At 47.4% G+C, this 22421-nt stretch overlaps 1 protein-coding gene across 1 annotated transcript; it reads right to left on the bottom strand.

The window, feature by feature from the left end:
* Positions 1 to 299: 299 nt before the first annotated feature.
* On the bottom strand, positions 300 to 22421 carry SNRPD3 (small nuclear ribonucleoprotein D3 polypeptide). The gene is made up of 4 exons (XM_075320849.1): positions 22074 to 22421; positions 21815 to 21963; positions 1610 to 1802; positions 300 to 480 (listed from the first exon to the last, which is right to left on the bottom strand). The coding sequence occupies exons 2-4, from the start codon at positions 21938 to 21940 to the stop codon at positions 419 to 421; spliced, it is 381 nt and encodes a 126-aa protein (XP_075176964.1). The 5' UTR covers positions 21941 to 21963; positions 22074 to 22421; the 3' UTR covers positions 300 to 418.

Raw genomic sequence — 22421 nt, 5'->3', positions numbered from 1 at the left:
ATATATATATTATACATACATATATGCACACACACACACTATAATATACATATACACACATTTTTATAATTATATAAATATATATTATATATAATATATATTATATACATACACGTGTATATATGTGCGTATATATAAAGAATATATACACACACACACACACACACTACACACATATACACACACACACACACACACACTAACAGTTAATTTAGAATTTAGGTTGAAGGATTACATCCTCCAGTGGTAATCATCTGCAATATGTAAATTTACTCCTTTGAAATAAAATACAGTTAAAATAAGGTGTCCACATTACAAAGTTTTATTAATCAAAGTTCAAAAAAAAAAAAAAGGAAAAAAAAATATTTGAGCAGATACATAAACAAAATAAAAAAAATATCCACATAAAAAGAAATTGTTATCGTCGTTTTTGGAAAATGTTTCCTCGACCCATTCCACGTCCTCTGCCTCTTGCTGCCACTGAAAGATAAAAAGATGTCAGTGAACATGTGAGAAGCATGACACCGGCAATGCTATTTGAACATATCAGTTGTGCATTATACATGCTGGTATATAAGGTGAAGGTCTCATAGGACAATATACAAATCAGTCTCCGTTGTCCTAGTGTTGGGAGAAATATCACGGTTAGGATCTATGAAGTTAGGACCCGTAGCTGCCAAATGAACGAGTAGTTTGGAAGTAGTAAGACTGGGTTCACATTGGGGATGAAAAACGGCCATAACCAGTCACATCTTGCACAGCATGTTGGTGCAGTTAGTCACATCTTGCACAGCATGTTGGTGCAGTTAGTCACATCTTGCACAGCATGTTGGTGCAGTTAGTCACATCTTGCACAGCATGTTGGTGCAGTTAGTCACATCTTGCACAGCATGTTGGTGCAGTTAGTCACATCTTGCACAGCATGTTGGTGCAGTTAGTCACATCTTGCACAGCATGTTGGTGCAGTTAGTCACATCTTGCACAGCATGTTGGTGCAGTTAGTCACATCTTGCACAGCATGTTGGTGCAGTTAGTCACATCTTGCACAGCATGTTGGTGCAGTTAGTCACATCTTGCACAGCATGTTGGTGCAGTTAGTCACATCTTGCACAGCATGTTGGTGCAGTTAGTCACATCTTGCACAGCATGTTGGTGCAGTTAGTCACATCTTGCACAGCATGTTGGTGCAGTTAGTCACATCTTGCACAGCATGTTGGTGCAGTTAGTCACATCTTGCACAGCATGTTGGTGCAGTTAGTCACATCTTGCACAGCATGTTGGTGCAGTTAGTCACATCTTGCACAGCATGTTGGTGCAGTTAGTCACATCTTGCACAGCATGTTGGTGCAGTTAGTCACATCTTGCACAGCATGTTGGTGCAGTTAGTCACATCTTGCACAGCATGTTGGTGCAGTTAGTCACATCTTGCACAGCATGTTGGTGCAGTTTTATACCAGCATTAATGTATAAATATTTATTACCTACTAGACATACACATGTACTTTGAAAATCCTGGTGGCAACACTGACATTTATCCCCATAATTTTTTTTTAATTTGAAATGACACTTCTCATATTTCTGGTCTGTTCCCACCATTTGTGTTTCCTACCTTGGGCTTTGAGAATAGCAGCTTTCCCTCTTCCAGCCCCCGAGCCCTGGTTTTTATTCTTCATACTCTTTAACATTGGAGCATTTTTCAACATGTCAGGAAGGATGAGAAAACGTATTTTGCTTCCTCTAATGTAGACCTGCTCAAGCTGCGCTACTCTGCCATCTCTGTATGTCACAGTAATGTTTGACATCTGGAACACAAAAAAACCACCATAGAATTATAAAATCATACAATACAGGAAAACATTAAGAAAATCATTTTTACATAATACACAAATGACAGCAGAAAGGTATTTTCCATTTGCCTGATCACAGAGATACCCGATCTGACTAAAGCAAAATTATAAGCCCCATCATTACCAGCAATGCTTTGCTAATGTACAGAATAGATTTTTTTCTTCTCTAACAAGCATCCAAATCAGTATTAGGCCGGAGTCACTTGTGAGAGACTCATGGGATTTTCGCTTCGCATCACCCGACACGGCCGTACTTTCCTGACAGGATCGGGTCGGCTGCATGTATTTCTATGCAGCTGAGACGCTCCTGTCCAGAGAGCATCAGGCAGAGCCAGGTAATGCGATGCGAGACACGCGCAAGTGTGACTGCGGCCTTACCTCAACTCAGACCTCACAGCTCACAAAACGGGTCCAGTTTTCAGGATCTCCTTATTGTACGGGTGATGGAATTATTGTCAAGGCATCAGAACTTACCACTAGTTCTCTCACCTGTGCCATACATCACTTGTTGGGGGACCACGAGGACTGGGGTTTGGGTAACACTGATCTACAGAATTTGGGTTCTGTTATCCAATATCACACATTGTGTAGGTTTTTACATCAGAGCATCTCATACGGGATATAAGGCTCCACTTGTTGACCAGATATAGCAGACACCTAACGCCACCTAGTGGTTCAGATACATATTGTAATCTCCACGCTTTACAAAAAGCCTGAATTTGCAATTAAGCTGGCAATATACAGATGGAGTAAGAATATGGCTCCATTGACCCTGCAGTATTAAAAGACAGCTAAAATCTGCCCAGTAATGGAGAGTTAAACTGGGCTTGCAATGTTAGGTACTGCACCAACCATACTGCCGACCCAACTGAACATGACAAAGAAAACTAACTCAATGTTTCCTTAACCCCGTAGCGACGGCCTAACGTCTCAAGACGTCGGAAAAACAGGGTACTTATTCTGTTCCGACGTCTTGAGACGTCAGGCCGGAAAAAGCTTGTAGCGCCCCCCAGTGACGAAAAATCTCGGGGGTTTCAGCTACCGTAGGTAGCTGAGACCCCCAAGATTATGAATCGGGGTGTTTTTTTTGGACCCCGTTAATGCGATCGCCGGTATACACCGTATACTGGCGACAACATTAAAAAAAAAAAAATGGCCGGTAAAATTGATTTATTTCTCATCTGACGTGATCAAACATGTCAGATGAGAAATAAATATAATCCTCTAGTGCCCCCAAAGCCCCCGGTACCGGAGAGTCCCCCCACCACCCCTACCCCCCCTCCGGAAAATCCAAGATGGCGCCGACGCGCGCTGAAAACTGCCGCCGCCGTCGGCTCTGCATTCATTTCCCTCCGATCTGAAATGATCAAACATTTCAGATCGGAGGGAAATGTCCTCCCCCTGACCCCTCCTCCGGTACACCGGAGATCTCTGGTCCCCGGAGCCCCCTCCGGTTCTCCAGAGCCGCCTCCCCCCTCTCCCCTCCGGAGCGTGGAAAATGGCGGCCGCATTCATCCTACTCTTTCTGCCGCATGTGACACGTCACATGCGGCAGAAAGTTGTCCCCAGGTCCCCCCGTCACCCCCCCCAGCCCCCGGTCATACGTTACCTGGCTGCTGGTGCTCCGGCCCCGCGATCACGCCGCCTCCTTCTCTTGAATGCTGGCGGCGCATGCGCAGACAGCGGCTGTCAGCTGGATCCCTGCAAGCAGGGACGCTGACGTCGCTGCTGCAGTAGGCTGCTCCACTGTGGACCGGGGGAGGGTGAGTGCAGTAATCTGCAGACACACTCCTCACATGGAGAGCCTGCTGTTCTAGAAAATGGGGGGTACGTTCTGTGAGCGTGCCCCTCATATTCTAGAATGAGGTTACTGCAGGTCACTCTGCCCTAGGTTGGACCGGGGCAGTGTGAGTGCAGTATTCTCAGATTACTGCACCCACACTGCTCATGGAGAGCTTGCTCTTCCAGAAAATGGGGGATACGTTCCCTGAACGTGCCCCCCATATTCTAGAAGATCCAGAGACGGCGTGGGACCTCAAAAATGGATTACAGCGACCGAAATTTATTTATTTACAATAAATTGGTAAAAGAGGAATGTTTCGGGGAGTTTTTTTTCAAATAAATTTTTTTTTTGTCTTTATTTTTTTCTATTTCTTGACTGGGTTAGTGATGTCGGGTATCTGTTCAGATGCCGTGACATCACTAACCCCAGGGCTTGATGCCAGGTGACATTACAGCTGGTATCAACCCCATATATTACCCCGTCTGCCACCGCACCAGGGCGCGGGATGAGCTGGAGCGAAGCGCCAGGATTGGCGCATCTAATGGATGCGCCACTTCTGGGGCGGCTGCGGCCTGCTATTTTTAGGCTGGGAAGAGTCCAATAACCATGGCTCTTCCCACCCTGAGAATACCAGACCCCAGCTGTCTGCTTCACCTTGGCTGGTGATCTAATTTGGGGGGACCCCACGTTTTTTTTTTTTTTTTTTTTTTAAAAACGCCTGGGGAGCCCTCCAAATTGATCACCAGCCAAGGTGAAGCTGTCAGCTGTGGTTTGCAGGCTACAGCTGTCTGCTTTACCCTAGCTGGCTATCAAAAATAGGGGGGACCCCACGTCGTTTATTTTAATTATTAATTTTTTGGGGGGCTAAATACAAGGCTAGGCACCCTTTAGTGCCACATGAAAGGCACTAAAGGGCGCCAGCTTAGAATATGCAGGGGGTGGGACGTTATATTTGTTTGACATCTATCCATTCATCCATTGTAGCATTTTAGGCTGTGCGCCCACAATCGGGATTTGCAGCGTTTTGGGCGCAGAGTGTTTTCCCTGCGTCCATAACGCTGCATTGTGCAGTAGAAGCACAGTGGAAGGATTTTTAGAAATCCCATGCCCAATGTACTTCTCTTCTCCGCAGCATAAACCGACATGTGGCGGCAGCTTCCCGAGCCTCAGCATGTCAATTTATGCTGCGGAGATGAGTGTTCTCTGCAGGTAGCATAGAGCTGCACAGCGGCCTGAACCCAAATCGTGGGCATGGGCAGCTGCGTTCTCCCGTGGACAACACTCACATCTCTGCAGGAGGCTGACACTGTGTACTAGACGCCGTGTCGCTGGATCATGGCCACATAGCCTAAAAGTGAGACATTTGTTGCTACAGCAACATTTTTGTGAAGTACCTGTGGATTCAAAATGCTACTATACTCCTGAATAAAATCCAGTTTCCAAAATGGAGTCACTTGTGGGGGGTTTCTGCTTTATAGGTACCCAAGGGGCCCTGCAAATGTGACATGGTGCCCGCAATTTATCTCAACTTTTCCAGAATTCAAATGGTGCTCCTTCCATTCCAAGCCCTCCCATTTATCCAAACAGAGGTTTTTGGCCACATGTGGGGTATCCCTGTGCTCATAAGACATTGGATAACAACCTGTTGGGTCCACGGTTTGTTGTTGTCTCTTGAAAAAGTGAGAAATTTGATGCTGAAGCAACATTTTTGTGAAAAAAATGAAAATTTTCAATATGGCAACCTAAGCTTATCAAAATCTGTGAAGTATTCGTGGATTCAAACTGCTCACTATACACCTAGATAAAAGCCTTGAGGTGTCTTGTTTCCAGAATGGAGTCACTTGTGGGGGACAGCCACTGTTTAGGCACCTCAGGGGCTCTCCAAATGCAACCTGGCGTCCGCTATTGATTCCAGCCAATTTTGCAGTCAAATGGCACTCCTTCCCTTCCGAGCCCTGCTGTGCACCCAAACAGTTGATTTCCACCACATATAAGGTATCGCCAAACTCAGGAGAAATTATTCTGTGAAGCACCTGGGGGTTCTCACCAAACATCTAGATAAATTCCTTGAGGGGCCTAGTTTCCAAAATGGGGTCACTTGTGCGGGGTTTCTGCTGTTTAGGTACCTTAGGGGTCCTCCAAATGTGACATGGTGCCCGCAATCTTTTTCAGCCAAATTTCCTTTCCAAAATTCAAATATTGCCCCTTTCGTTCCAAGCCCTCCCATTTGTCCAAACAAAGGTTTCAGACCACATGTGAGGTATCACCGCGCTCATAAAAAAGTGGTTAACAAACCTTGAGGTCAAATTTTTGGAATTACCTCTTGAAAAAGTGAGAAAATTGATGCTAAAGCAACATTTTTGAGAAAATTATTAAAATTTTCAATATGACAACGTAACGTTAACAAAATCTGTGAAGTACCTGTGGATCTAAAATGCTCACTATACCCCTAGATAGAATCCTTGAGGGGTCTAGTTTCCAAAATGGTGTCACTTGTGAGGGATTTCTTCTGTTTAGGTACCTTAGCGGACCTGTAAATGCAACATGGTGCCCGCAATCTATTTCAGCCAAATTTGCTTTCCAAAATTCAAATATTGCTCCTTCTGTTCCGAGCCCTCCCATTTGTCCAAACAGAGGTTTCTGATCACATGTGGGGTATCGGCGTGCTCATAAGAAAGTGGGGAACAAGTTTTGGGGTCCATTTTGTTGTGTTATTTCTTCTAAAAGTGAATAAATTTGGGTTAGAGCAACATTTTTAGGTAAAATTTAATTTTTGCTTTTTTTCATTCCACATTGCTTTTGTTCATGTGAAGCACCTGAAGGGTTAATAAACTTCTTGAACGTGGTTTTGAGTACTTTGGGGGGTGCCGTTTTTAGAATGGTGTCACTTTTGGGTATTTTCTATCATCTAGGCCTCTCAAAGTCACTTCAAATGTGATGTGGTCCCTAAAAAAATGGTTTTGTAAATTTTGATGTAAAAATGAGAAATCGCTGATAAACTTTGAACCCCTCTAACTTCCTAACAAAAAAAAATTTTGTTTCCAAAATTGGTCTGATGTAAAGTAGACATGTGGGAAATGTTATTTATTAACTATTTTGTGTCACAGAAATCTCTGGTTTAACGGTATAAAAATTCAAAAGTTGAAAATTGCAAAATTTTCAAAATTTTTGCCAATATTCAATTTTTTTCATAAATAAACGCAAAAAATATTGTCCTAAATTTGGTACTAACATGAAGTCCAATATGTGACGAAAAAACGATCTCAGAATCACCGGGATCCGTTGAAGCGTTCTAGAGTTATAACCTCATAAAGTGACACTGGTCAGAATTGCAAAATTTGGTCTGGTCATTAAGGTGAAAATTAGCTCCGTCACTAAGGGGTTAAAGGGAATCTGTCACAAGGTGTTTGCTACCTAAGGCTGCTTTCACACTACGTTTTTTTAACATCCGTCATGAACGTTTTTTTAACGCAAAAGCGGATCCAGTGCAAATGCGTTTTCATTTCAATGCATTTGCAATGGACTCGCATCAACATGCGTTCACCTGCGTTTGCGTGCGTTATAGTGAGGATCCAGCGACTTGCAGTTTAACATTTTTCAAAAACGCTACTTGTAGCGTTTTTGAGCTGCGTCCAAATACTGCAAATTGCTGGATCCTGACTATACTGCATGCAAACGCATGTGAACGCTGGCGTGCTGATAGACAGGATCCTGCTTGCTCTACTGAGCATGCACAGAAACCAGCCTCGCGTGATCAGTCCCTCTCTCTCACCCTCTCATTCCTCCCTTCCTTCCTCCCTTCCTCCCTCTCGTCTCTCTCTCCCACCTGAGAACTGCGGACACTCGTAACCAAGGTAAATATCGGGTAACCACTTTTCTTAGTTACCCGATGTTTACGTTGGTTACGTGTACAGACGCTCGTAACCAAGATAAATATCGGGTATCCAAGCAAGTTACCCGATGTTTACCTTGGTTACGAACCTCCGCAGTTGTAAGAAGCCGGCTCCCAGTCTGGCACGTTTAGTTCCCCTCACTCCTGATAACATGACTCCAAAGCCCGCCCCTAAACATCCAGTGACCGGATCCTGCAAAATAACATGCGTTAGCATGCATTTTTTGCTGTAAAAGCAGGATCCGCTTTTACAGCAAAAAAACGTTAATGACGCATGTTAAAAAAACGTAGTGTGAAAGCAGCCCAACCTGAGCAGCATACTGTAGAGACAGATCTTGATTCCAGTGATGGATCACTTACTGGGCTGCTTGTTGTAATAAAAAAATAAAGTCTCTACCACTACATCATGCGGCTCTGAGACGGGGTAGTAAAAACTGCAGACAGATTTTCCTTTAGGGCTCGCTCACATAAGCGTATAACATGGCCAAGTGTTATCCAAGGGTTCAGATAGCAGTGTTATACTATGGGCTAGAGCAGACCAGCGTTTTGTTTTTGTTTTTTTTTATGCTGATCCGACATGCTGCGAGTGCCTCAGCAAACTGAGTAACGCGCACCCATATAAGTCCATGGGAGCGTGTGAAACATCAAACTGCACTGATGACATGAGTGCAGTCCGATATACGCAGAGACCGGCAATGGAGACATTAATCTCTCCTCCGCACCTGTGATCCAACTCTTGCATATGAGAGAATCAGATCATAGTTTGACACTCACAGCAGAGTCTGAGCTGAGTGTCATTAGCATATCACAGCCGACACTATACGCTTGTGTGATCACGGCCTTAAAAGGGAAGGGAACCAACCAGAAGGATTTTCATATATAAAGTAAAGCCAGCGCTGTGCTGGCTCCAGGATGCTGAATGTAAGCATACACTTTTTGTTCTGAGATTGGATGTTTTATTTCCGAAATATGTGCAAGTAAAGTTACAGCCAGGGCTGTGGAGTCGGTAAGCCAAACCTGCGACTCAGACTCCTCAATTTCCCTTGCACTGACTCCAAATCTCACATATATTGCTTATATTTAAGTGAAAAATGTATTGTAGTACAATGTGAACATCAGACATTTAATCATTTTTATGATAAAATATATTTATTGGAATACAACTTTAGAACCCAAGTCCTCGTGCGCCTGGCAGCCCTGTAGCCGCTCATCCTAATTGCTACCTCAGTCAGAGCTTCTTTTCCTTTAGTAAGCTGTTGATCATCAAGCAGTATACGATGACTTGGGTCCACATAAACAGCTGCCAGAAGAATTTTATTTTCCAATAGCTGTGTCTCTCCGTTTCATTGAAGCAGAAATGCCATCTGCGATTAAACATCCTCTTTGGGGCAGGCAAAATAGCAAGTTCTACTCCTTTATGAAAATGCCATGAGTTAAAGCCTCAGCTTGTCATTTTTTAGTCACGGTAAATGGGCGATTAAGCAATTCTTTCAATTCAGCCACCCGTGTGCATTGACCTTCATTTAGGGTTACCTGAGGATTCAACATATCTATAAGAAATGGTATTAGTTCAAGCAATCGCTCAATCATTAAATAAGTGCTGCCTCACCGAGTGGCTTGATCGACAATTGCCCCTTTCCCAGCACGTCTCTTCAAGATGGATTCAATTTTACGGGTTCTGGTAGCAATAACCAATTTCCTCACTTTTCCAATCAGATTTCAAGCACGTCCCTCTTGCAGACTCTCTCTTATTGCCAGCTGCAGTGTGTGCAAAACACAATGCATGTGATGAATATGAAAGTGTTTTGAAGGAGCTTCAACAAGATCTAATCCTAAAGTATCATTTTGCTGTTCTTCTGTTGTAATATCTGTTTGTTCCTCAGTTACATGAACAGCGCTGTGGCTCCATCTCACACATACTGAATCCTAAATTTTCTTCTAGCTGTTGTTCATTACCCTCATTCGTTAATTGTACTTATTTTTGAAGCATTGTCCGTTACAATGGCAATAACCTGTTCTTTTTTGAGTTCTAATCTTGGAGAACTTTTTCCAGTGGAGAAACTGGAGGCCTCAAAAACGGATCCTCAGAAAGAATGAGCAGTCAGTTTGTGGCGTTTTTCTAATCTGCTTTTGCTATTGAAAACATTATCTATGAGCTCAAAAACTTTTCAGGTGATGCGATTTTTTAAAAAGCTGATCTGCTTTTGCAGCTGAAAAACGTATCCTCAAAAAAAGTAGCAAAAACGCTGTGTGTGAATGTAGCCTTAGATCAGGAATAGAACAGCCATTTATAGGACATTTCATAACTTTCCCAAATTCATATGAAAAAATATTCAGCACATTCTGCATTGAACTACTGTCCCCAATTTATTATATATTTTAGGAGTCGGTTCATTTTATACAGACTTTACAGCCCTGGTTACAGCAATGCACTGCTATTTGATTGACAGGTGCCACAGGGGTGGAATATGTGGTCAGGTCTTGCCATCTATTCCCGCCCCTGTCTGCCTGCCTGGCCTTCCTTCCCTGTTGCCGTCAGACGTGAATTCCAGTGCAGGCAGCCGGCAGGGCTGGGAATAAAGAGAATTTTGTTTACTTACCGTAAAATCTTTTTCTTATAGTTCCGTATTGGGAGACCCAGACATTGTGTGTCCTCCGGAGGCAGAAGCTATACACCCAAAGTACTACACTAAAAAGTGTAGCTCCTCCCTCTGAGCATATACACCCCCTGGATAACCAGATCTAGCCAGTTTAGTGCAAAAGCTGAAGGAGAATAGCCACCCACAAGTAAAGACAGAGCAAGAACCGGAACAACCGGAGCCTCTGTCTACAACAACAGCCGGTGATAACACGCGGAACAAGAACTGCCAACAGGCAACAGGGAGGGTGCTGGGTCTCCCAATACGGAACTATAAGAAAAAGAGTTTACGGTAAGTAAACAAAATTCTCTTTTTCTTTATCGTTCCTATGGGAGACCCAGACATTGGGACGTCTCAAAGCAGTCCATGGGTGGGAATAAACAGAAAACTGAGAAGTAGGCGGAGCCTAACTTCACAAATGGGCGACAGCCGCCTGAAGGATGCGTCTGCCCAAGCTCGCATCTGCCGAAGCATGAGCATGCACTTGGTAGTGCTTTGAAAAGGTATGCAGGCTAGTCCAAGTGGCAGCCTGACAGACCTGCTGAGCCGTAGCCTGGTGCCTGAAAGCCCAAGAGGCACCGACAGCTCTGGTCGAGTGTGCCTTGATCCCCGGCGGGGGAGGCACCCGAGTACTCTGGTAGGCATCGGATATGACCGACCTAATCCAACGAGCTAAGGTCGGCTTAGAAGCCGAGAGGCCCTTACGCCGACCTGTGGTTAGCACAAAAAGAGAGGTGCACCGCCTAAGAACAGCGGTGCGAGACACATAGATCCGGAGCGCCCGCACCAGATCCAGAGTATGCAACACTTTTTCAAAGCGATGAACAGGAGCCGGACAAAAGGAAGGCAGGGAAATGTCCTGGTTAAGGTGGAAAGGAGAAACCACCTTAGGGAGAAAATCCGGAGTCGGACGGAGAACCACCTTGTCTTGATGAAAAAACAAAAAAGGTGACTCCGAAGAGAGCGCAGCCAAATCAGAGACTCTCCTGAGGGAAGTTATGGCCACTAGAAAGACCACTTTCTGTGAAAGACGAGACAAAGAAACCTCCCTAAGAGGCTCAAAGGGGGGTTTCTGCAAGGCCGTGAGGACCAGATTGAGGTCCCAGGGATCCAAGGGCCGCCGGTAAGGCGGAATGATGTGAGACGCGCCCTGCATGAAGGTGCGCACCTGAGCCAGCCGGGCGATACGCCGCTGGAACAGCACTGACAGAGCCGAGACTTTTCCCTTGAGGGAATTGAGGGATAGTCCTAGCTGCAGACCAGACTGTAGAAAGGACAGAAGGGTCGGCAAGGAAAAAAGGCCAAGGAGCATGGCCGGAAGAGCGACACCAGGACAGGAAAATTCTCCAGGTCCTGTGATAGATTTTGGCCGAGGAAGACTTCCGAGCCCGAGTCATAGTGGAGATGACTTCAGGAGGAATACCAGAAGCCGTCAAGATCCAGGACTCAAGAGCCACGCCATCAATCTGAGAGCCGCAGAATTCTGACGGAAAAACGGACCTTGTGAGGGAAGGTCTGGACGGTCAGGAAGATGCCACGGCACCTCTACGGACAGATGGAGCAGGTCTGGGTACCAAGCTCGCCTGGGCCAGTCCGGTGCAATGAGGATGACCCGACGGCCCTCCATTCTGATCTTGCGCAGAACTCTGGGCAAGAGAGCTAGAGGGGGAAAACACGTAGGACAGACGAAACTGGGACCAATCTTGAACCAGGGCGTCCGCTGCAAGGGCCTGAGGATCGTGGGAGCGAGCCACGTAAACCGGAACCTTGTTGTTGTGCCGGGATGCTATTAGATCCACTTCCGGAGGGCCCCACTTGCGGCAGATTGACTGAAACACTGCCGGATGCAGGGACCACTCGCCACTGTCCACGGTTTGACGGCTGAGATAATCTGCTTCCCAGTTTTCCACGCCTGGGATGTGGACTGCGGATATGGTGGACTTGGAGTCCTCCGCCCATTGAAGGATGCGTTGAACCTCCAACATTGCCAGGCGGCTGCGTGTCCCGCCTTGGTGATTGATGTAGACAACTGCTGTCGCGTTGTCTGACTGGACTCGGATGTGCTTGCCCGCCAAAAGGTGGTGAAAGGCTAGGAGAGCCAGAAGCACAGCTCTGGTTTCCAGCACATTGATCGAGAGGGCTGACTCGGACGGAGTCCAAGTGCCCTGTGCTCGGTGGTGGAGACATACCGCTCCCCAGCCGGATAGACTGGCATCCGTGGTGAGGATCACCCAGGACGGGGCCAGGAAGGAGCGTCCCTGAGACAGAGAGAGGGGCCGAAGTCACCACTGAAGGGAGCCCCTGGTCTGTGGCGACAGAGCCACTAGCCTGTGCAAGGAGGAAGTCCGCTTGTCCGAACAGCGGAGAATGTCCAGCTGCAGAGGACGCAGATGGAACTGGGCAAAGGGAACAGCCTCCATTGACGCCACCATCTGACCCAGCAGCTGCATCAGGTGCCTGATGGAATGATGGCGGGGCCTCAGCAGAGAGCGCACCGCCAGATGGAGGGACTGCTGTTTGACTAAGGGCAGCTTCACAAGTGCCGGCAGAGTCTCGAACTGCATCCCTAGGTACGTGAGCCTCTGGGTCGGAGTCAGAGTGGATTTGGGCAGATTGACAAGCCACCCGAATTGGGTTAGAGTGGCGAGAGTGAGCGAGACACTCCGTTGACAGTCTGCGCTGGATGAAGCCTTGACTAGAAGGTCGTCCAGGTAAGGAATCACTGCCAACCCCTGGAGGTGCAGAACCGCAACCACTGCTGCCATGACCTTGGTGAATACTCGAGGGCCGTGGCTAACCCGAAGGGGAGAGCCACGAATTGAAAATGTTCCTCTCCGATTGCAAAACGTAGCCAACGCTGGTGTGAAACTGCAATTGGCACATGCAAATAGGCATCTCTGATGTCGATGGATGCCAGGAAATCTCCTTGGGTCATTGAGGCAATGACCGATCGCAGAGACTCCATGCGAAAGTGCCGCACCTGAACATGCTTGTTGAGAAGCTTGAGATCCAGGATGGGCCGGAAGGAACCGTCCTTTTTGGGGACTAGGAAGAGATTTGAGTAGAAACCTCTGAACCGTTCCCGGGCAGGAACCGGTACAATTACTCCGTTGGCCTGCAAGGATGCCACGGCCTGAGAGAAGGCGGCGGCCTTGGAGCAGGGGGGAGTTGACAGAAAAAATCTGTTTGGCGGGCTGGAAGAGAATTCTATCCTGTAGCCGTGGGAGATGATATGCCGCACCCACTGATCGGAGACGTGTTGAAACTACACGTCGCCAAAGTGGGAGAACCTGCCACCGACTAAGGACGTTGCTGGCGCGGCCAGATAGTCAAGAGGAGGCTGCCTTAGTGGCAGCAGCTCCTGCGGTCTTTTGTGGACGCGCCTTTGTGCGCCAGTTGGGTTTTTGGTCCTTGGCTGAGTTAGTGGACGAGGCCGAGGGCTTAGAGGATGACCAGTTGGAGGAACGAAAGGAACGAAACCTCGACTGGTTCCTACCCTGGGCAGGTTTCCTGGTTTTAGTTTGTGGCATGGAAGTACTCTTCCCGCCAGTAGCTTCCTTAATAATTTCATCCAATTGTTCACCGAATAGCCTGGATCCAGCAAAAGGGAGCCCAGCAAGGTACTTCTTTGAAGCAGCATCTGCCTTCCACTCTCGAAGCCACAAGATCCTGCGGATAGCGAGGGAATTAGCCGAAGCCACCGCAGTGCGGTGAGAAGCCTCCAGCATGGCAGACATGGCATAGGATGAAAAGGCTGAAGCTTGGGAAGTTAAGGCAACCATTTCGGGCATAGATTCCCTGGTGAGGGAATGCATCTCCTCTAGAGAAGCAGAGATGGCCTTGAGAGCCCACACTGCTGCAAAAGATGGGGAGAGCGAGGCCCCAGCCGCCTCATATACAGATTTGGCCAGAAGGTCAACCTGGCGGTCAGTGGAATCCTTAAGAGAGGTGCCATCAGCCACTGATACAACGGTCCGGGCTGAGAGTCTAGACACCGGAGGGTCTACCTTTGGTGAATGAGCCCACTCCTTGACCACCTCAGGTGGAAAGGGAAAACGGTCATCAGAACCACGCTTTGGGAAGCGTTTGTCAGGACAGGCCCTAGGCTTGGTCACAGTGGCCTGAAAACTGGAGTGGTTAAAGAACACACTCCTTGTCCTCTTAGGCAAGGCAAACTGGTTCTTTTCTGCCAGAGAGGGTTGCTCCTCTGATACTGGCGGATTGAGGTCCAGTACAGAATTAATGGACGCAATCAAATCACTAACATCTGCGTCACTTTCGGACAGATCAATGGGGCACATGGAGGTAGCGTCCGAGCCCCCCAGTAAAGGCATCCTCCTCGTCCTGCGAGTCAGCTCGTGAATCAGAGCCGCGGGACGAGGAAGGAGAGGGGACCCTGCGTCTCCTTTTAGGAGGACGGGGTCTGGGACCAGATGAAGAATCCTCTGTGAGCTCTGCTGAGAGAGCCCTAGCAGCAGAGGCGCCCTGAGAAGGGGGCTGATGCATGTTCAGCAAAGTCCGGGACAGCTGTCCCATGGAGTCGGCAAAAGACTGGGAGATTGACCTAGAGAAGGATTCTACCCAAGCCGGGGGTTCAGCCACCGGAGCCGGAGGGACTACTGTGGGTGCGATTCCAGGCTGAGGCATTGTCAGGTTAGAGCAGGCATCACAATGTGGATATGTGCTCGGTTCAGGCAGCACGAGCTTACATGCAGTGCATATTGAGTACAGCCTTGCTCCTCGTGTGAGACATGCTGCTGAAGTGGGGGCTCTGAGCCAGAATGACCCCCAGAGGGTATATAAGAAGGTCCACAACCGGAGGTTGTGGCTTACCAGACCGTTTGTGTGCCCTCCAGATCCCACAGCCCGGACCCCCAAGCAGCTTAGCAGGGATGCTGCAGCCAGCGCTGATCCAGAGAAAAACGCTGAGAAAATGGCGCCGGAGCGAGGAGAGGGGGCGGGACCTGCTCTGAGAGCGGGATCTGGAGGGCCAAGGAGATTTACAGGGGAGGGGACATGTACTCAGAGGAGTGTCCCTCCCCTGTGCCGAACGGCCGCTGGGCGGAGCCGCACTGTCCCTCTGCATGATTGACATGCGAGGGCAGTGAAATCGAAAGTAGGCCTCCGGCGAAGCCGGGCCTAAATTTAAGCGATGCGGCCGGCGCGCAGGCACCATCGGCGCGGTTCTCAGGCGACAGCCAGAGAACCGGCCGGAAATGTCACAAAAGTTACACAGCACACTCTCCCACCATAATAAAGTACCGGGACCCCCCGAATATAAACGTCTCAGGTACTTAGCTTACTGAGACGCAGGGTTCCAAGTCCCTGGGGATGAGTGCTCCGTCCAGCAGGATTCTGAAGGGCTGCGGATGGAGACCGGTCTCCTGCAAAGCAAGGAGAACCGTGCTGGCTCCCACTTCAAGCCAGAGCCCGAGGGATGGTGAAGGAGCGTGGCATGTAAGACTCCAGCCTTGTAAATCAACCTTAAAAGCACCGCCGACACAGTGGGGTGCCGGGAGTCCAGGCTTGGACCCGCTTTTCTTCAAAAACTTTCCAAAAATGAAAAATCAGATGAGAATGCATGTGTGGATGTATGCCTCCTGAACACAAAGCAATGAACTGGCTAGATCTGGTTATCCAGGGGGTGTATATGCGCAGAGGGAGGAGCTACACTTTTTAGTGTAGTACTTTGTGTGTTCTCCGGAGGCAGAAGCTATACACCCAATGTCTGGGTCTCCCATAGGAACGATAAAGAAAAATAGCAAGACCCAACCCACACATGAAATTCCTGTTGCACCGGTCAATCACATAGCAGTGCATTGCTGGAACTTTACTTGCACATATTTCTGAAATAAAACCTCCAATCTCAGAACAAAAGCTTTGCTTACATTCAGCATCCTAGCGCTAGTATAGCACTGGCTTTACTTTATATATGAAAATCCTGCTGGTTGGGTCCCTTTAATGGTACTCTGAACAAATATGGGAATTGGACAATAAAAAACGGGAACTGAACTTTCAAACGTTACAAGATAACAGTAGGAGGTATATATAAGACCCTTTGTAATATATTTATCAGGGGACTCTGGGGTTTTCTCCTTCCTCTGCCTTCTGAAATACTTATCCACAGCAAAAAAAAACAAAACAAAAAAAAAAAAAAAAAAAAACACAAAACACTCAACTCCAATTAGCTCAACAGCTTAAGACAAGATAAATTGCCAGCAGACTTGGGTCTTACACCTCCTGATACACTATGTGGGCGTGGAGCAAAGTGAGACGACCAATAGAGGGAGACCCAGAAAGGTTGTGCTGAGCTTTCTAACAAGTATTTTAACTTACACCAGAGCTGGATTCACATGGGAAATGCAGGGTATAAACTTTATAAAGGCCGGAGATAGTGTTAGGACACAGTCACTCAGATCTTCACTGCAGCAATCCTATGACATGGCTTTTGTCTAGCATGAGGGAAGTGGACAAAGTCGTCTACTTTATTATAACAACTAATACCATTAAAAAGTTACTGTAGTAGCTCTGTAATTCCTTTGGACAATTTAAGGAGCTAATGTCTACAAAAGGTAGGCAATTCCAGGTGGTGCCTAGAAAGGATCTTCTTCTAGAGAGGTGACCACAACTGTGCATTTTGTATTCTAAGTTAGGTGCACAGCTGACCATAGATGATAAATTGTTGTAAAAGGATATTATTGGATTTAAAGTAGACTTAAGAAACCATCTACATGTCATAGGTTATACTAAATAGTTCTAGATGAAAATATCACCACCCACTAATAGATTCAACAAAAGGAGCAATAGAGTTAAGCCAAGAAACTCTCCATAGGCAGCAGAGCTGGCCACAGGTTCAGGAGAGGTCCATATCCCATACACCACTGCACATCACCATGAATCAGATCACAGCAAAGAAACCCCTCAGATAAGCAGCTCCATTCCCTTATTCCAGTGAACAGACAATGCAGACACTAAGGCTATGTGCACACGTTGCTTTTTTTTTCAGCGCGGAAAAAAACGCACCCTCTGGCAGAGGGGAGAATTGTAAACCATGCTTTTTGAGAAAAATGCATCGAAAACGCATGCGTTTTTTTAGGTGCGTTTTTTAAGACTTGTCAGTGTTAATAAAGTTGGTTGAACACAGACCTTTGGGAAAAAAAAAAACCCTGTGATGTCATTTCCTTCTTCTCCACATTCTGTTTGGATAAATGGGAGGGCTTGGAATGGAAGGAGCACCATTTGAATTTTGGAAAATTTGAAATAAACTTCGCGCACCATGTCACATTAGCAGGGCCCCCTTGGGTACCCATACGTCAGAAAACCCCCACAAGTGAGCCCATTTTGGAATCTGCACCGCTCAAGGATTTTATTCAGGAGTATATTAACCATTTTGAATAAACAGCTACTTCACCCAAAATGTTGCTGTAGCAACAATATTCTCACTTTTAGGCTATGTGGCCATGATCCAGCGACACGGTGTCTAGTACACAGTGCCAGCCTTCCTGCAGAGATGCGAGTGTTCTCCACGGGAGAACGCAGCTGCCCATGCCCAGGATTTGGGTTCAGGCTGCTGTGGACTTTAGCTCTATTCTACCTGCAGAGAGCACTCTCGTCTCCACAGCATAAGTTGACATGCTGAGGCTCGGGAAGCCACGCCACCGGTCAGTTTATGCTGCGGAAAAAAGAAGCACAGTGGGCATGGGATCTCCAAAAATCCTTCCACTGTGCTTCTACTGCACAACGCAGTGTTATGGACGCAGGGAAAACACTCAGCGCCCAAACCACTGCAAAACCTGATTGTGGGCACACAGCCAAAAAAGCGTCAATGGATGAATGGATGTCAAATATATATATACACACACATATACATATACATACATACATACATACATACATATATATATATATATATATATATATATAACGTCCCACCCCCCGCCTGCATGTTCTAAGCTGGCACCTTTAGTGCCTTTCATGTGGCACTAAAGGGTGCCTAGCTTAGTATCAAAAAAAAAACAATGAAAAAAATGACGTGGGGCCCCCCCTATTTTTGATAGCTAGTCAGGGTAAAGCAGACAGCTGTAGCCTGCAAACCACAGCTGGCAGCTTCATCTTGGCTGGTGATCAATTTGGAGGGCTCCCCAGGCTTTTTTTTATTTATAAATAAAGAATTAAAAAAAAAAAATAACGTGGGGTCCCCCCAAATTAGATCACCAGCCAAGGTGAAGCTGACAGCTGGGGTCTGGTATTCTCAGGGTGGGAAGAGCCATGGTTATTGGACTCTTCCCAGCCTAAAAATAGCAGGCCACAGCCGCCCCAGAAGTGGCGCATCCATTAGATGCGCCAATCCTGGCGCTTCGCTCCAACTCATCCCGCGCCCTGGTGCGTTGGCAAATGGGGTAATAAATGGGGTTGATACCAGATGTGTAATGTCACCTGGCATCAAGCCCAGCAATTAGAGATGTCACGGCGTCTATCAGATACCAGACATAACTAATTGACAGTAAACAAAAGCAAAAAAAAAAAGACAAAAAAAAATTAGAAACAACACTCCCCACCAAATCATTCCCTCGTTCACCAATTTAATCAAAAAATTTGAAAAAAAATGGGTCCGCAGAAATCCATTTGGACGTCCCACGTCGGCTCTGGACCTTCTAGAATATGGGGGCACGTTCAGGGAACGTATCCCCCATTTTCTAGGAGGGCAGACCCTCCATTTGAGGAGATTGGGTGCAAAGAATCTGCACCCACTCTCCCCGGGTCACAGCTGCAGAGTGCGAGCAGCCAGCACAGCTCTCTGAACACAGTGCTGGCTGTCAGCTGCTCTGCTCATGTGACCGCACTGACCGGCGTCTGCTGTGAAGGAGGAGGGGGCCGCGGGGGATCAGAGCTGCGACCGGACAGGTAAGGGGGAATACCGGGGGGAATAGGGGGTGACCTGGCAGGGCCTGGGGGGCATTTTTCTGTCGCATGTCTCAAGGCACATGCGACAGAAATCATAGGAGTAGGTTGCGGCCGGTGCGCTACTGTGCGCGCGGCCATGTTGGATTTTCGGGAGGGGGGGGGGGGAGGAGTCGGAGCGGGCACCTTGGAGACACCGGGGGCTTTCCAGGACTTTGCCAGTTAGTGAGGTCAACAGGAAACCTCTTGACCTCACTTCCAGGTAAATGCCTGCGTTCTGTATGCCGACAAAGGCCGCGGACCGCAACAAAAAAGCAGCTCACTGCGGTGTAGCTGCGTTCTGACCCACATCATTGATTCAATGGGGGAGAGAACGCAGCTACACCGCACAAAAGAAGTGATATGCTGCTTTTCTTTCCGCACCGATTTTTGGCATCCAAAACGCTGCGTTTAGAAACGCAGCGTGTGCACTGATTTTTCGGCTTTCTCATACACTTTGCTGGGAAAGCTGAACGCATGCAATTTGCCACTGAAACGCTGCGGTTCTAAACGCAGCGTTTCCGCGGTAAAAAACGCAACGTGTGCACACAGCCTAAGAACGCCATTCATCAAATCTTAAACTATAGCTGCTTCTATCCCTGCACATTTCTGATTATCTCAGGTCTCCCTCAATGTCCTGCTGCAGACACATATGGCAACCACAGCATAGGCAAAAACTATGCTGTGATTTTAAAAATGTGGCATTTATAGGTTTCTGAGAGATTTTTTTTTTTTTGCTGTAGAAACTGGATATACTTGGTCCAGGGTGGAGTATTCCCATGTTTGATGTTTTAGCTTTGATCCTTCCAGTCTGGAGACCAGAATCTGACAAACTGAGCAGGGCCGCAACGTCACTGGTGATGTGACAAGAGCTGCAATATTCAGATTAGATAGTATATCACATGGCACGACCTGAACAGTTCGTCCGATTTCGGTTTGAAACCAAAAGGATCAAAGCTAAAAAAAAAAAAACAATAAAAAGGTACTTAAGCACCGCAGAGAGATCAGCTTACAAGAGCAGGGTTGATAGAGTATATTAGGGAGAGTTAGGACAGAAGAAAGAGGGTCACATTAGTAGTGGAAAACCTCTTTAATACTGAGTAAATCCTTACATTTCTTGTAGAAATCCATGTCTCTGTTGTAGAGAAATCCAGAGATCAGTTGGTGGACATTACACTTCCAGCTCTACTGCCCCACCCTCTCCATTTCCCACCACCTGTCTCTGATAGGTCACTCACGTTTCAGTGATTGGTGGTCATGGGCAGGCAGCGGCATGAAAAAGGCAAAGAAGCGGCAAGGGCAGCGCACATCCACTACAACTCATTACCATAAGATTTCAACTCTGGATTCTCTACAACAGAAAACTGATTTCAACAAGAAAGGTGAGGATGTCCTCAACATTACACACAAGTCAGTTTGGGGTATAAAACCCTTAAGACAGGATCTTTTCAATGGAGAGAAAAAAAATGTCTTCCACCCACAGTTAATCAAAACTGGCATTTTTTCAGCTGCCATACCACATCAAGGGCTGGAGTACATTTGTCTGATAAATTATGATGAGTTCGTTTGCCATTCTCAGCCCCAACCCCACATAAGACATTGGATCACAGATACAGAGAAGGTATCATTAGATCAGCTTTCTAAGGGGTGCTTCACACATAGCGAGATCGCTACCGAAATCGCTGCTACGGCACGGTTTTGGTGACGCAACAGTGATCTCATTAGCGATCTCGCTGTGTGTGACACTGAGCAGCGATCTGGCCCCTGCTGCGAGATCGCTGCTCGTTACACACAGCCCTGGTTCGTTTTCTTCAAAGGCGCTCTCCCGCTGTGACACACAGATCGCTGTGCGTGACAGCGAGAGAGCGACGAAATGAAGCGAGCAGGGAGCACGAGCCGGCATCTGCGGTAAGCTGTAACCAGGGTAAACATCGGGTAACCAAGGTGGTTACCCGATATTTACCTTAGTTACCAGCCTCCGCAGCTCTCACGCTGCCTGTGCTGCCGGCTCCGGCTCTCTGCACATGTAGCTGCAGTACACATCAGGTTAATTAACCCGATGTGTACTGTAGCTAGGAGAGCAAGGAGCCAGCGCTAAGCAGTGTGCGCGGCTCCCTGCACATGTAGCTGCAGTACACATCGGGTTAATTAACCCGATGTGTACTGTAGCTAGGAGAGCAAGGAGCCAGCGCTAAGCATTGTGCTCGGCTCCCTGCTCTCACGGTTATGATCGCTGCTTCGGCTGCTGTGTTTGACAGCTAAGCAGCGATCATAACAGCGACTTACAAGGTCGCTGTTACGTCACAGAAAATGGTGACGTAACAGCGACCTCGCTGTCGCTTAGTGTGAACCAGCCCTTAGATCTACAAGTCAATACAGAAGGCTTAGGAGGGTTCTTACTGACAGATTCCCTTTATGAGGTCTACACCAAAATTGTGAAGTAAAAGAACCTAATTAGACATTGTGTTATTTTTTATTTTTGCACAACTTGGAGGTTAATATTGGAACTATAGGATGGATCAGGGCCTCGGATTTTGGATTACACTTTAAAATGTTGCAGATGGAGCTGCAGGAAATCCAGGGGTGCGCCTTATATCCTAACAATGGCAGCGGTTCTACACTCTGTCTGATAAGCCCATAGAATCTGCCCGGTGGGCAGCACCGCCAAGCACGAAGGCCCAGCTGCTGAGGCCCCCATGGCTGGACTCCTCACCTGGCAGTTCATGTTGTCCTCCGCCTCTATCAGCTTCCCCCGGTACACCTCGCCGGTGTTCGTCTCGCAGGTGACGATATGTCCCTCTGCTTCATGCAGAACTTTGATGGGCACACCGATAGACATGGTCACTGATGAAAGGGTGCAACCTGCAATAGAGCACGTTCATTCTGACGCTGCACAATAACAGACCCGTATACTGGACCAGCCCCACAGTACATTACACAATACCGACAAAACACCGGCCGCGACCACTCACCAACTCGTGCAGATTCTCAATTGCGAACTAATGGCGTCCCGCCTGCCCCACAATGCACAGCGAACAGGAAAAAGAGGAAAGCCGGCGTGCTGACTTCCGTGGTAAACAAAACAGGCGCCGTCAGGGAACAGGAGCTCTCACTAGAACGTTCCGGCCAATTATGCCATATAATAACGGTTCCCAGCCGCCCTTGTGCGCATGCTTGAAGACGAGCCCTGTTTCTAGAGCTGCTGCTTTCAGATAGTTTCCCTTTTAGTTTCCTCTGCAGATAGACATAGTAAGGTGTCCATAGTATTATAGACGCGCCTCATGGACGCTCAGCTCTGGTTCACTCAATGTGGATAGTGA

This window comes from Anomaloglossus baeobatrachus, chromosome 1 (assembly GCF_048569485.1).
Source record: "Anomaloglossus baeobatrachus isolate aAnoBae1 chromosome 1, aAnoBae1.hap1, whole genome shotgun sequence".
Taxonomy (NCBI): Eukaryota; Metazoa; Chordata; class Amphibia; order Anura; family Aromobatidae; genus Anomaloglossus; species Anomaloglossus baeobatrachus.
The sequence above is the reverse complement of the archived record's forward strand: the minus strand, read 5'-3'. Positions and strand labels throughout refer to the sequence as shown.

Coding starts and splice junctions, on each gene's coding strand:
- SNRPD3 (XM_075320849.1), bottom strand. CDS start 21,940: ATGTCTATCGGTGTGCCCATCAAAGTTCTGCATGAAGCAGAGGGACAT. Junction 1,803..21,814: donor AGGACAACATGAACTGCCAG/GTGAGGAGTCCA, acceptor TTTGTGTTCCAG/ATGTCAAACATTACTGTGAC. Junction 481..1,609: donor TGCTATTCTCAAAGCCCAAG/GTAGGAAACACA, acceptor TTTATCTTTCAG/TGGCAGCAAGAGGCAGAGGA.